We start from the raw sequence: 13197 nt of genomic DNA, 5'->3' as shown, positions 1-13197 counted from the left end.
CGTATTTGCCGATCACACATGCATATACTGCGCAAGCCCAATATATCTGCAATTTGAAGAATTTGCCGTTTCACAAAGTGACGTATTTGCGCTACGTATTTGTCATTGCACGGCAAAATTGCTGTTTTTTTCCTTTTGTTTATATGGATGCACCACCAAGACGGTGGGTGCCGCTGTTATAAAAGCGTTTTCCAAATAAATAAATAAATAAATAAATAAATACTGACGTATTTGCGCAATTGTTTCACATAGTGACGTATTTGCACAACGTATTTGTCATTTGAACGGCGAAATTGTCATTAGTCCTTTTCATATAGTGACGTATTTTATTTAATATTGATTAATAAGTTATGCTCTGATAGTGATACGTGAATTACATTGAAAATATGGTATAATTGCATTACTGTTAACCTGGTTTTAATCAACAATAATGTTTTAATCAAAATTATGCAGCAAATGAAAATCGCTAAATTTTCAAGTTCGATTTTCTCGAAATGCGTATTTCAAATACGTCGGTATGTGATACGGTCGACGGTATGATTCATGAACTGCTACCGTTAATTTGTTGTGCTGATTGTGTGTTTAAGTTTTGAATATTAATTTGTTAAATAGCTCACCAAGAAATTTGCGGAAGTTCTGTCGGGGAGTTCTGTATACGCGCCTGCCCTTTGTATGATAATATTCACATTCCAAACGACAGAGTTCACACATGATGTGTATGACTGCAGTATACTCAAGTCTAGACAGATATGCGCAAATAAAATGAGTGTATACTTCAAGTATACAAATAAAAGTTAGAAGGTTTGTTGTGTATACAAAAGAATTTACCCACTGGCAACCAGCAAGTCTTACAGGTGGTAAAACTAACGCTGTGCCAAAAAGCTTAAACTTTTTCACCAACGATAAAAAAGCAAGGAATAACATCTTAACCAAAAATTAGACAGAACTAAAAGGACTTGAACTCTTGGACGAACTGAACAAATATCTCAAGCAAGAAGCTTCACAAAATAGTGTTGGGGATAAACCCAGACGAAATAATGTAAGATTTTACAAGTATCCAATTTTATCTCATAAATAAATTTTAAAACATCCGCTCAACTCGGATTGTGGTTGGAACAAAGATTTGAACTGAGCGAGCTATCGTTTACAGAATTTGTCGGAAAAAGTATAGTTTCAAAAGACAGTGTGAACATCGAATTCGAAGATTTGCCATTGTATGGGCATATTTGGAAAGTATCCAAAACTCCAGAAATTGGATATATCCGCAACTACAGGAACCAAGCTATGCATACAAATGGACAATGCACTCACTATAAATTCAAGCTATGGAAAATATTGGTCACAAGTCAATGAATAAAGGTATGTTATTCCTTTTTATATGACGCGACAAAAAAAAAACACCTCCCAATGTTTTACGTTAATTTTAAGTGTCATCCATGAGGTATAATTCCAAGCACCCATTTACCACTGATATGCATAGGCACAGCTTTTTTCGCGTTAACAGATGTTCATCAATAACTTCTACCTGTAGCATGGGCACGGTTAATAAATATCTGACAGGATTACCATTCAGGTAACTCCATTTGAAATTTACACTCCCTGTGTGGGAGATTAAGATTCCATACGAGGTGTATGGAAATGTGCGCATGTCATCCCATGCTACAAGAAGGGAGATAAACATACACCTGGTAACTACGGGCCCATCTCTCTGCTGTGTATTATGTCAAAAGTGATGGAGAAGCTCGTTAGTAAGAAAATGTGGAAACACTTGGATCAACATTATCTGATCTCCCCTCGGCAGTTTGGTTTCAGGGCTGGCCACTCTACATCAGATGCTTTGACATACGTCTCTCAATGTCTTGCCAACTCACTCAACAACAGAGAAGAAACACGGGTCGTCTGCCTTGACATCAGCAGAGATTTTGACCGTGTGTGGCACCCTGGTCTGCTTGAGAAACTTTCTGCACTAGGGTTTTCAGGTACTCCTCCTGCTTGGCTGACGGACTATCTCAAAGATAGATCACCGAAAGTCGTCCTGAATGGTAGGGAGTCTGGATCGAAAAGAATCAATGCTGGGGTACCTCAGGGCTCCATACTAGGCCCCTCCTGTTTATCATCTTCATTGACGACATCTCACAAGATCTGAACAATCAGGCCATCTTGTACGCAGATGATGCTACCATTATGTCCTTCATCAAATCCAGAGAAGATAGACTTCCTGCTGCACAGTGTCATCGACCCTATATCTTCATGGCACAAATCGCCATGGTAGGTTGAATCCACAGCCACGATTGGCCATTTGGTTCAGACATTTGAAGCTCTTTGAGACGAATAATTAGTCGAGAGACATGACTAAGGCTACTCACAATAGCCGGGTAATTGATCTTGGTTGTGCGTGAATAAGCTTGTATACCCCATTGAGGTCAATGGTCATCGACTTTATACTGCCTAGTAGTGAGTGCAGCTGTACTACACGATGTAGTCCATACAGGACCAACGCAATATAAAATTAGAGTTTTGGTCCGATTTTGAGTTCAAAGCGCACGGCCAATTTTCAAAGCGCATTCTAGCGACCATCATATCTGTTCAACACGTATTTTCAAGTGTATGAGACCACATCTGGTTTCTTGAGAAAAATTCATTTACGGGAGATATTCATCATTTTCTAACCCGGTATCCGAAGATTTTCGTCTGATATCAAAATCGTGCATAGCAATTCACGTGTATCGATCCCGTGTATTCATTTTAGTGTCTCTGCTGCACCAAATAATTATTAGCCAGGCGGTGTCGGTGTGTGCTGCAGCATCTCTCAACCGGGATTTGGCCAAGATAGAGACATGAGCTAAGACATGGAAGCATATAGAATGTCCTGTTTGGTGCTGCCAAATGTAAAACCACTACCATCTCCAACCGGAGATATGCTGATGGCAACCATCCACCACTTCACTTCTTCGGTGTAACTCTTGAAGAAACTGACAGCGTGGACCTTCTAGGTCATATATTGAATGACAACTTGTCCTGGACCCAAGTAGTCACCAAAATGTCAAAGACAGCCGGTCAGCGACTGGGACTCCTCAGAAGAACTACGCCTTATATTCTACCTGCACAGAGAGCCATCATCTACAAGGCCATGATACGATCAAAAATTGAATATGCCAGCAGTGTTTAGACTGGTGCAACTCCCACCTGTTAGGAGTCGTACTTGACTCAAGGCCAAAATCACCTTTTACCCGAACTCACACGAATGCACAACACAAATACACTGTTTGATTTTAAGCTAACAAAATCTAAGTCTTTAATTGAAAACAAAGTATGCTTGGTACATATAACAACAATTACAATAAAATCACACAATCAGTTTTATTCTATCGGTACTTAACCAGCGGTCTTCTTGTTGGTGATTCTAGAGTTCTTGCAATTTTCTGGACGACTGAAAATCAGCGAAGTCCAGTGTACACTTGCGTTTATAAATATCCTTGCGTATGAAATCCTCACACGAAAATTATGCTGCTTGCTCCTATTACTTATCTTCTTGCGCTGCTTTCTCCACAATATATCTCCTTGCGCTGCTTTCTCCAAAAATGGTGTTTCTTTCACCAATCCCTCTTTTCCCAGGGAACAGGTTTCTTTAACACAGCTCCGCTGTTGTTGACAGATCCGTGGCCTTCACAAACCCAGCAAACTCCCGCAATTCGACAGAAGAACTTTAATCCTTTGATAAGGAAGAGCACTTTTGTGTGCTCGCAATCTCCTTCGTTGCTGTATTAAAATAGCTCAATTATTGGCTATATAAACTGGTTAAAATGTACTTCTTTTTGAAGCACGAAGACCATCACACACATGTGGAGTTTACAATCTCCCATGACATTCTGTCTTGAAATTTCAGCCATAATAAAGGCTATGGCCACCTGTCAGATCTATATCCAGATGATAATAATTGTAACATTTTCCATAAAGTCCTTCACAATCCGCAGGAGAACCTATGTCTTACTTTGGGCCATTTTCGTAGCTTTGAAATAACCATATTTCCAGCTTGTCGGTGAAAATATCCATCCATCTCCATCGCTCAGAGGCTGTTTTAAATAGCACTGTCGGAAACTCATGATCTCCCTGGCCACACTCAGTAATACTCCCTGAGTATCCTGATTGTAACTGGTCAATATTAAATACTCTCTTTTTGAGAGCTATAGCTACATACATTCACATTACAATCATATCGATACAGGTCTGCCTAGAATTACTACCAAAATGTTTTATCCCCATCTAGGATTTTCCAAATGTTCTATTAATAGACATTGCCACCATTGGTCACTATTACAACATACTGATATCAGGGGATTTCCCCCTGGACATAAATAGTCTTGATTAATGATGTTGTTATTGCATCCATCTGGGGTTTCCCCCGATGCCATAATAAACAACCTATTGCATGATTATAAAGGTAACTTCCCCTATTTCATGATACACAATTATACAGGGTACATCACACACCTCACTAGCTCAGCTTGACTCCATCCAAAATAGAGCGTGTCATTGATCTGCCAACGAATGAGCAGTTAGACTACCCCGTAGTCCACTTGCCCATTGTGCATACTCTGGATATTGTATTTAAGCTTAAAACTCTGATTTAATTAATGTGTGCACAATTGATAGATTTTCACATCTGATCAGTCACCCTACTCCCTCTGTTTGTTAGCTTCCCAAGTGGACTACTGACATTGCCTTGCGGTTAAGATTTTTAACACGGGACTCTATGGAGAGTTAGGCCAATTTCTGGCCTAACTAAAATTGGGCATGATGTAATGCATCTTTAAATGGATCTGCCTTGTGATTGGTCGCCCATACCTCGCTATGGTTTAAATCGTCTGGGCCCGCGCCATTACCATTAACTACACCGTAAACAACTGTCTGTGGTATTTGCGGCGCTTTTGTGTTGACGCGAAAGTTAATCTCTCATCAAACATCTATCGCGTACTTGTGGTTAATGGACTGATAAACAAGTATGCTTGACAGTGTGTTTTTAGAGAGCAAAGTCCAGGGGGTAAAGTTCTGCTTACAATTCAAAGTTCATAGTCGAAATTTCGGGGTTCGCTATCAATAAACTGGTAGATTCCAAAATCAGAATTGTTCAGTATTAAAGTAGGCATGTCACAGTGGCTGCACAATACTTATGCCACACTGTGCATGCAAGCATAACAGTAAATTGAAAAGCGCGCGCATGAAAGTTGTTCAATTTTGGCAAACATCCATGCCGAAAAATTAATTTCCTCAATTGTGCTATTTATCACAATTGTTTGAATTTTTGATATATGGTGTGTGAAACCTTTCTGTGACTACCATCGGGTTTTTTTAAAATAAATATTGCTTAGTTTAAGAGCTACTACCTGTTTTTATGGATTGTTGAAGATCCCTCATAAATCAATAAATATAGGCCTTTTGAAAAATCAAGATCTACCACCATTTAGCTGAAATACTAATCTTTCTAAGCATGTAAATTATTTCCGTCGACAACGAATGGCACACTTGAGGAAAACGATTTGAAACAAAATATTTTTTAAGTGAGTTTAAAGGGAGTAATATTCCAAACCACAATAGCTCTAAGCCATTGTGTGTGTCCAAGGCCACACCAGACACCGTCCATTTTTTGTATTATATTAAAGTAATTAACTGCAGATTCTTTACTCAACATCATAACAGGTTCATACTTGACAAATTCATGATGAATGAAAAGACTTTCATTAAATATTGAAAAAAACCAAAATTACTCATGCCTAATTTACATAATAATATCATGAATACATAATTAGCTGTAATAAGCTAATTTGCATAATTGATTACTTTTTGTGTATTTTTTTGTTATAAATTGAAAGAACTTTGTATACATATGTTTGTGAAAAAACCGCACCCTGATATCATGTACGGTTTTCTTTTGGCATCAATTGTGCATATTAATTAGCTGAACTTAGTCATTTTTTCAACTTTTATTTGTCTGCAGATTGGCCGGAATTGCTAAAATAGTATATTTGGTTAATTTATTACAATTATTCAATGATTGAATTTTTAATTTTGTTTTCTTTGACGAAGTTAGAAAAGATAGGCAATTAACCTGTGATACTTAAATTAACGTTGCTTTTTCAAGCAAGTGTCCAAATAAACCTTCAAAATCTCGAAATGTGCCAATTTTGTCATTATAGCAATTTGTGGCAGATTTGCATTCCATTTATGAGCATCTTAAAATTGACGCTACGTCACAATGCATTGACCGATTTCAATTCGGTTTTTTGATTTTTGATGCTTTAATAAAGGTCATTCATGTAGAAACATTAAATAACGTGTTTCTGCTGCCCTTATTTTTGAGGTGATATACCTACTTTAAATTAAAGTGAGCCGTTATAATTATGCAAGATAATGTTGCATTCAATTACCTTTATTGTCACTAATCGTCTGATATTTTAAACTCTTTATGGCTATTTTATTATTGAATACTTTAATTTTAATAAACATCAGTATAATTTTGAGTTCAACGAAATGGGTTCATCATGACTAATAATAACATATTTTTAATAAAATTCGACTATGGCATAGTCTACAGGGCAGTTGGAGCAGCCACCCTCTTCCATCGTATGTTCTACAAGGAGGCCCTTGAGTTATTATGCCAGCTGATGCCAGACATCCATGTCCATGAGCCCAGGTTGCGACGGTCTGTGAGATCCCATGACCTAGTAGTGGAAGTCCCAAGATCAAACCTTGTCAGCCATGAAAGATCATTTCTACCATCTACAGCCCAATTATGGAATTCTCTTCCTGCCCAAATTGCAGCCATTAGATCGAATACGCCTAATAGTTTTATACTTATTGGAAAAATTGGGGTCCCTATTTTCAGGGTTACCCATTTCTTTCATGCTTAAGGGGTACTACACCCCTTGATAAATGTGTGACTATTTATGCATTTTCTCAAAAACTAATAAAACATTGAATCGAGAAAGTACAAATTTAAACAAAGTTCTCACGACTTACATTGTGGAGGTTGGTGGCCTACGACCAGCATCCACTGGTCTTCAATGCCGACTGATGTTTCCCGCTATAGAATACTATAGATCAACCTGATTTGTATATGATTCGTCTCTCTGCCGAATTCATTTATCGCACTTAAGGGGGTACTACACCCCTCGATAAATTTGTGTTTATTTTTGCATTTTTCTCAAAATCTAATAACACAGTGGTAACAAAAGTTATGTATGTTATAGGGGCAAGGAATCCAATTACTACACTGAAATTTCAGTGACCCAAGACAAGTGGTTCGTTATTTATGATAAGAAATAAGGTACCGCTAGGATGTACCTCATATCCTATCATATATACTGAACCGCTTGTCTTGAGTCACTGAAATTTCAGTGTAGTAATTGGATTCCTTGCCCCAATAATATAAATAACTTTTGTTACCAGGGTGTTATTATTTTTTGAGAAAAATGTAAAAATAGTCACAAATTTACCACATGGGTGTAGTAACCCCTTAACAAACCTTGAAAAATTTACCACAGGGGTGTAGTACCCCCTTAAGCGCGATTCGTCCAAAACTAAATTTCAATTACTACGTCGGGAAGTAAGATTTACCATTAATTTTTGGTGGAAATAAAAGATAACCTGAAACATAATCATAAGCATACAAAAACTCAATTTGCTCAAAATTCTCAATTCGTCACTCTGCCGAATTCATAACGAATTATATTGTCGTGCTTTCCAGATGAATTACGAGTCGACTTATTTTCGTGTGTATCAGTGTTTCATGATGACATCAGTTACTGTTCATTTCACCAGAGTTGTTCTACTGACCTGCCTATTCTTCACACCATGTGAATCTGGTAAGTCTATAATCGTATTTTATTATATTTTTACTTCTATTGCATTTAATTTTTACATCATTTTATTTAATTTTTTTTTTTTTTTAAGGGATCTAGAATGAGCGTTTATGGCGTTTCGACAGTATTTTTTGTGGGACATGAGAGCACCTCAGACGTATCGAATTGCATTCTGAATACGAAGCATGTCTTTCTGATATCAAATAATTTTCATTTTTGAAATTCACGATATAATACAAATTTTATGACAAATTATTAAAATTTGACATTTTTCAAATTTTTGATATAATATATAACAGTCCTCGAAATAAATTTATAAATCTAATGATATATTCTTAAAGTGTATGTAGGTGGGAGGAAAATATTGAAGATATGGATTTTTTCCCAAAAAGACCTATTTTTTTTGGGTGTTTTGGGAAAAAAATCCATATCTTCAATACGAAAGGTCAAAATTTTCAATTGATCGTCGGCTTTTCATCCCACCTACATACACTTTAAGTATAAATCATCAGATTTATAAAGTTTACTTCAAGTACTGTTAAATATCAAAAATATCAATTTTTACATTGCGAATTTCAAAAAATCTAAATTATTTGATATCAGAAGGACATTCTTCGTATTCAGAATGTAATTCGATATGTCTGATGTGCTCTACTGTCCCACAATAAATACTGTCCAAACGTTCATACCCCTTCCCTTAATATTTATTGTAAAGCTATACATGTATAATATATAGTATAGGTGTCCGAGTCATAATTATCCTTACTTGTGTGCTTTTGTGTGTATGCGACAACTCAAGCACACACTTGAGTTGTATTAGAACAAAAGGTACCTCTCGTTCGTGTAGGCGCTTTCACGTGACTTTCATTTGATAACTTACTGACAGCAGCCTGCCTATTATAGCGTTAATGCGCTGTCAGGTCAGTTACCGATTTAATGGCGGAAGCCCTTTGTCCCGAACAAAAGGTACCTCTCGATGAATAGCTTGGCGGAAAATCAAACCGGCATCAAAAGAACAAAGCATTACGTAATCTATTTCCGCTCCTTTCTATATCTAACCTCCTTGCTTGTAACTGCTGGAGCGATAAAAAATTGAAATTTGTGAAAACCTTGATTAAGTATGTAATTTGAAGATTGATTCTTTGAATAAAATATTATAGTAGGCCTATAGTATAATAACTTAATGATGCTTAAAGTATCAACAAAGGTAATTGTTTAATTTTTAAAGGTTTTCTAGAAATGTTTTTAAGTAGGAGAAATCAATCTATTATGTAATGGACTTCTAATGGACCAAAATTGCAAACAAAATTTTCAACCAGTATTCCCCGCTATTTATTTTCTCCTTTATTTTATATTCACACACCATGTTAGAACCCACAGAGGAAAACCAACCACCACCTCCTGCTTATATTGATGTCACGAGCTACCCCACTAAACTCCATGTGAGATGGGGGCAGCCCCTTGATACATCCATCTTGGTGAGGGGTTATAAACTAGGTTACGGGATACTCTATCCCGACCGTGAAATCCTCCAGCTATCCAACACAACCACGGATCATGTGATCAGTAACCTACAACCTGACGCACAGTATGTGATACGATTGAGGGCGTTTAATAAGAAGGATGAAGGATTCTCACTGTACGAGACCGTCTACACTCTCCAAGACTCTAGTAAGTTGTCTTACTTTTCTTAACTATTTATTTATTATTTTGATTGATTGATTTATTTATAACATTCGGCCGAAGCCAGGCTAGGTCCAATAGTGCTCAGATGCTACTAAATTCAAGGGATGCCATCCGGATATGACGGGACAGGGGCATGGGAAGAGGTCCGATGTTAGATACAGGAGGAAATCCGGAGCACTCGGAGAAAAACCTGCGAGGACGAGCATGAGAAGCGAGTGAGCAGACCACTACACTAACCCGCCCTAAGTGTTTGATCTGAATTAAACCCAACCAAAAGCTAATGTTACTAGTTACTTGAGTCTAAGCTCTGTTGTAAATGCAAGTATTATGTTGAAAACCATTGCGCAAAGTGGTAGTCCAGATACCTGGTTGCCAAATGTTCAGCTTAATAACTAAATTATCTTTAATTTTTTTCTTTGATCATGCCCCCCCAAAAAACTACAATACTTTAATGTTCAACTTCTAAAACATTATAGGGCTACCAAAATATGAGTTAATTTAAATCTTTGCTTTCTTACACAAAAGGGTGGATATTTCAAAAATAGTTACAAATGAACATTTGTCACAGAATCAGAGCTAAAGTAATACAAGTACATTAATATAAAAGAAGTTTCAATGCCAAACTGAGTACAGACCACGTGCATGGATACAAATGGACTGAAAAAAATTCATCAGCAGAAGAGTATCAAGTCGCTTTAAACTTGAAGCATAAAATAAGCTACACAATGTGATGCTAAATTTTGAATGAAATATCTTGTTAGATACTTTTCCAGAGATGAGCAAGAACATGAATTGAGTAAAATAATTATTTTGATTTCTGTATTCATATTTTAACAATCAACTTCTATGCATCTGATTTGTATACAGAGATGTTTTTACGTGTTTATATATATATTTTGAAACGCACCATTTTTGTTACCTGGATCATCTCATCCTATTACGTTTGGCCTATTTTATACAACATTCTGATTTCATCACTTCCATTTTTAATAATAATTTTCCAACTGTTTTTGCAAGGTGCACGAACTACAAAGCCACCAGAAGTATTGAGAACACCTTTGCAACTGCGAGCTGTGATCAAGTCGGCAACAAGCGCCCTCTTGTCATGGATTGACATGGAGCAAGGGTGCTGTGATGGGCGACACTACCAGTTCATATATAAGGCTAACTATCCTGCCAATCAAAAGTAGGTTTGGGGGAAAAGTAGGTCCATACATTTAAATATAAAGTAGAATGATAGCCAATGCTAAATATGTAACCAAAGCTTTTTCATAAGGTGCCCGCTGCTACTGAAACTCTGTTCATTTGGTCTCACAGGTCTGCTCCTCAGTTGGTGTAGGTAATATTTGTCCAACAGAACTCAATCCGTCTTTGTCCATGGTGTCTCATCCAATCGAGTTCCTGTTGTTTCTGGTGTTACCCATGGATCTGTTCTGCGACCTCTATTCTTTCTTATCTATGTAAATGATCTATGTTTGTCAAAAATCTCCCAGACCAGTACATATATGAATTACGACGACGCAACCCTTTATTTATTTATTATTTTATTTATTTATTATGCTTCATCACTGGCTCATAATACAATTGAATATATGAATACAAAAGCCACCCAAGTCCATGCTGCGGCCAAATTGATTTAAGCATGGGAATTTGTTGCTATGCATAGGCCTGTCATATGTATGAAAAAACAACTCAAATTCATCCACTGTGTCTATTGAGCATGTGAAAAATAACATGTATGAAAGAACCACTCAAGTCCATGATTTGAGTCTTGTAACACATTGATTGAAATCCAGTATGTATAAAAGTCCACTTGTAACACATTTCATTGCTTCAGAGTGACTTTTGAAAAAAAAAATGGGTTTAATAAAGGAAAGTGTGTGGTTTATATTACATGGCAGAATGCTATCAACATTATACATACCTGTGTGCTTTATTTTGTATTATCTTACTAGTGGTAATCTCATTCAAACATTGTTGTCATTGTATATGATTCAAAAAACCACCCAAGTCCAAAATTTAAAATGAACCCCACGAAGTCCCTGAAATGCTGATCGTCATACTTAATACAGTTTAACCCACTCATTTGCACGTAAAACTTACCATATTGACCAGGTAAATATAACTGAAGGAATTAAAATGATACACGTGTTTTTCTCTCAAAATCACTTCCCATGGACTTGGGTGGGTTTTGTATTCATGTATTCAATTACAAAGACAAATATATTATATATAAATATTGCACATACTAATCAAGACAAAGTAAATAGAATAAAATGCCAGCGAAAAGAATGGGAAAAACAGGTGCAAAATCACCTCTAGGACCATCCCACCTTTCGATTTTTGAAAACAATTTATGGGGAAAAAAAACAAACCCAAAAACCCATCACAGCCCCATCCCAAATTAAATAAGCCTGCAGTTCGAGCATCTGCAGTAAGAGCTCCAAGAGCATGTATTCAAACAAATACTAACTATGGGACTTTACTAACCTGTGACCATGTAGCATTGATGATTTTGTCTTTTAATCTGATTTTAACACTGCACTTGTTTATACAACTGGTTTGTAACATGGACGTAGCCAGCTTTCTTGATCAGGGTGGGTGCAAAATAAAAACCGGCGAAAAAGACGAAACAATAATTTCCGGTTGCACCATTTTGACCCGGTATTATTGTGGTGGGATGTATACATAAAGATTTGTTTTTTATAAAGACTGTACATGAAACGTTTTAGAAATTTCCAGAAACTAGCTTATGTATTAGACAGATTAAGTATACATAATTGTTTCTAAAATTTGTCTTTTTTTGTATTCTTGTAGATGGATAGATGTGAACACAACTGACTTGACATATGCTCTGAATGGCCTACAGCCGTACACCTTGTATGAGTTTAAAGTTAGGATGATTAGAGATGATGCAATTAGTGACTGGAGTTTTACTACAGTCAATAAGACATCCAAGCAGGTACGTGTGGTGCAAATTTTATCGTAGACAACTGGATCATTTCTTTTTATCGGTTATCTAGTGTGATATTGTGTTAATACTTGCCGTCCTTGTAACTAAATGGCTTGGAATGAGCACCTGATGAAGGAGAGTAACGTGTAGTAAGAATTGATTACCCTTACAAATGAGGTAGGGTTTTGAAGATTGGTTGGTCGTTTGTGTAGATATTGAAGAGTATTGGGGCAAGCACGCTTCCCTGTGTGGTAGACCATTCTTGAATTTTCGCCGACGGTTCTTCTTTCCACCCAGTTCATCAAAGAAGTACCTGTTCTCAAGCATACTTTCAATCCGTTCTGTTAGATGAATGTCCTTGGTAATCTTTTGTAGAAGGCATCTGTGGTTAACTGTATCGTATGCAGCTGAGAGATCGACGAACACTACTCCGGTTACTCTTCCTGGTGGACTTGCCAGGGCGGAAACCAGCTTGCCTTGGGTTGAGGAGTTCGAGGTCGAGTGTGACTAGAGTCTTTGCTGTACTTTTTCCGATCCAGTTTGATCTTATTTTTCATCTGTCCATCTTTTCCCGTTAAGAAGCAGCTGGTTGGCAACTTGATTTGCAGTTGAGGTGGGCTGTTGGGCTGTTGAGGTGGTGCTTTGGGGTCACTACTGAGCTTTTGAATGGTTGGCTATGCTTTCTTACTGTTCTTTGAC

At 37.0% G+C, this 13197-nt stretch overlaps 1 protein-coding gene across 1 annotated transcript; it reads left to right on the top strand.

Moving 5' to 3' along the window:
• Nucleotides 1-738: 738 nt before the first annotated feature.
• On the top strand, nucleotides 739-12534 carry LOC140165589 (neogenin-like). Its single transcript, XM_072188873.1, has 5 exons — nucleotides 739-1359; nucleotides 7745-7862; nucleotides 9231-9530; nucleotides 10563-10731; nucleotides 12363-12534. Exons 2-5 carry the CDS (start codon nucleotides 7745-7747, stop codon nucleotides 12532-12534), a joined length of 759 nt encoding a protein of 252 aa, XP_072044974.1. The 5' UTR covers nucleotides 739-1359.
• Nucleotides 12535-13197: the final 663 nt, after the last annotated feature.

This window comes from Amphiura filiformis, chromosome 12, assembly GCF_039555335.1.
Source record: "Amphiura filiformis chromosome 12, Afil_fr2py, whole genome shotgun sequence".
Lineage (NCBI taxonomy): Eukaryota > Metazoa > Echinodermata > Ophiuroidea > Amphilepidida > Amphiuridae > Amphiura > Amphiura filiformis.
This window is presented reverse-complemented; position numbering and strand designations above follow the sequence as displayed.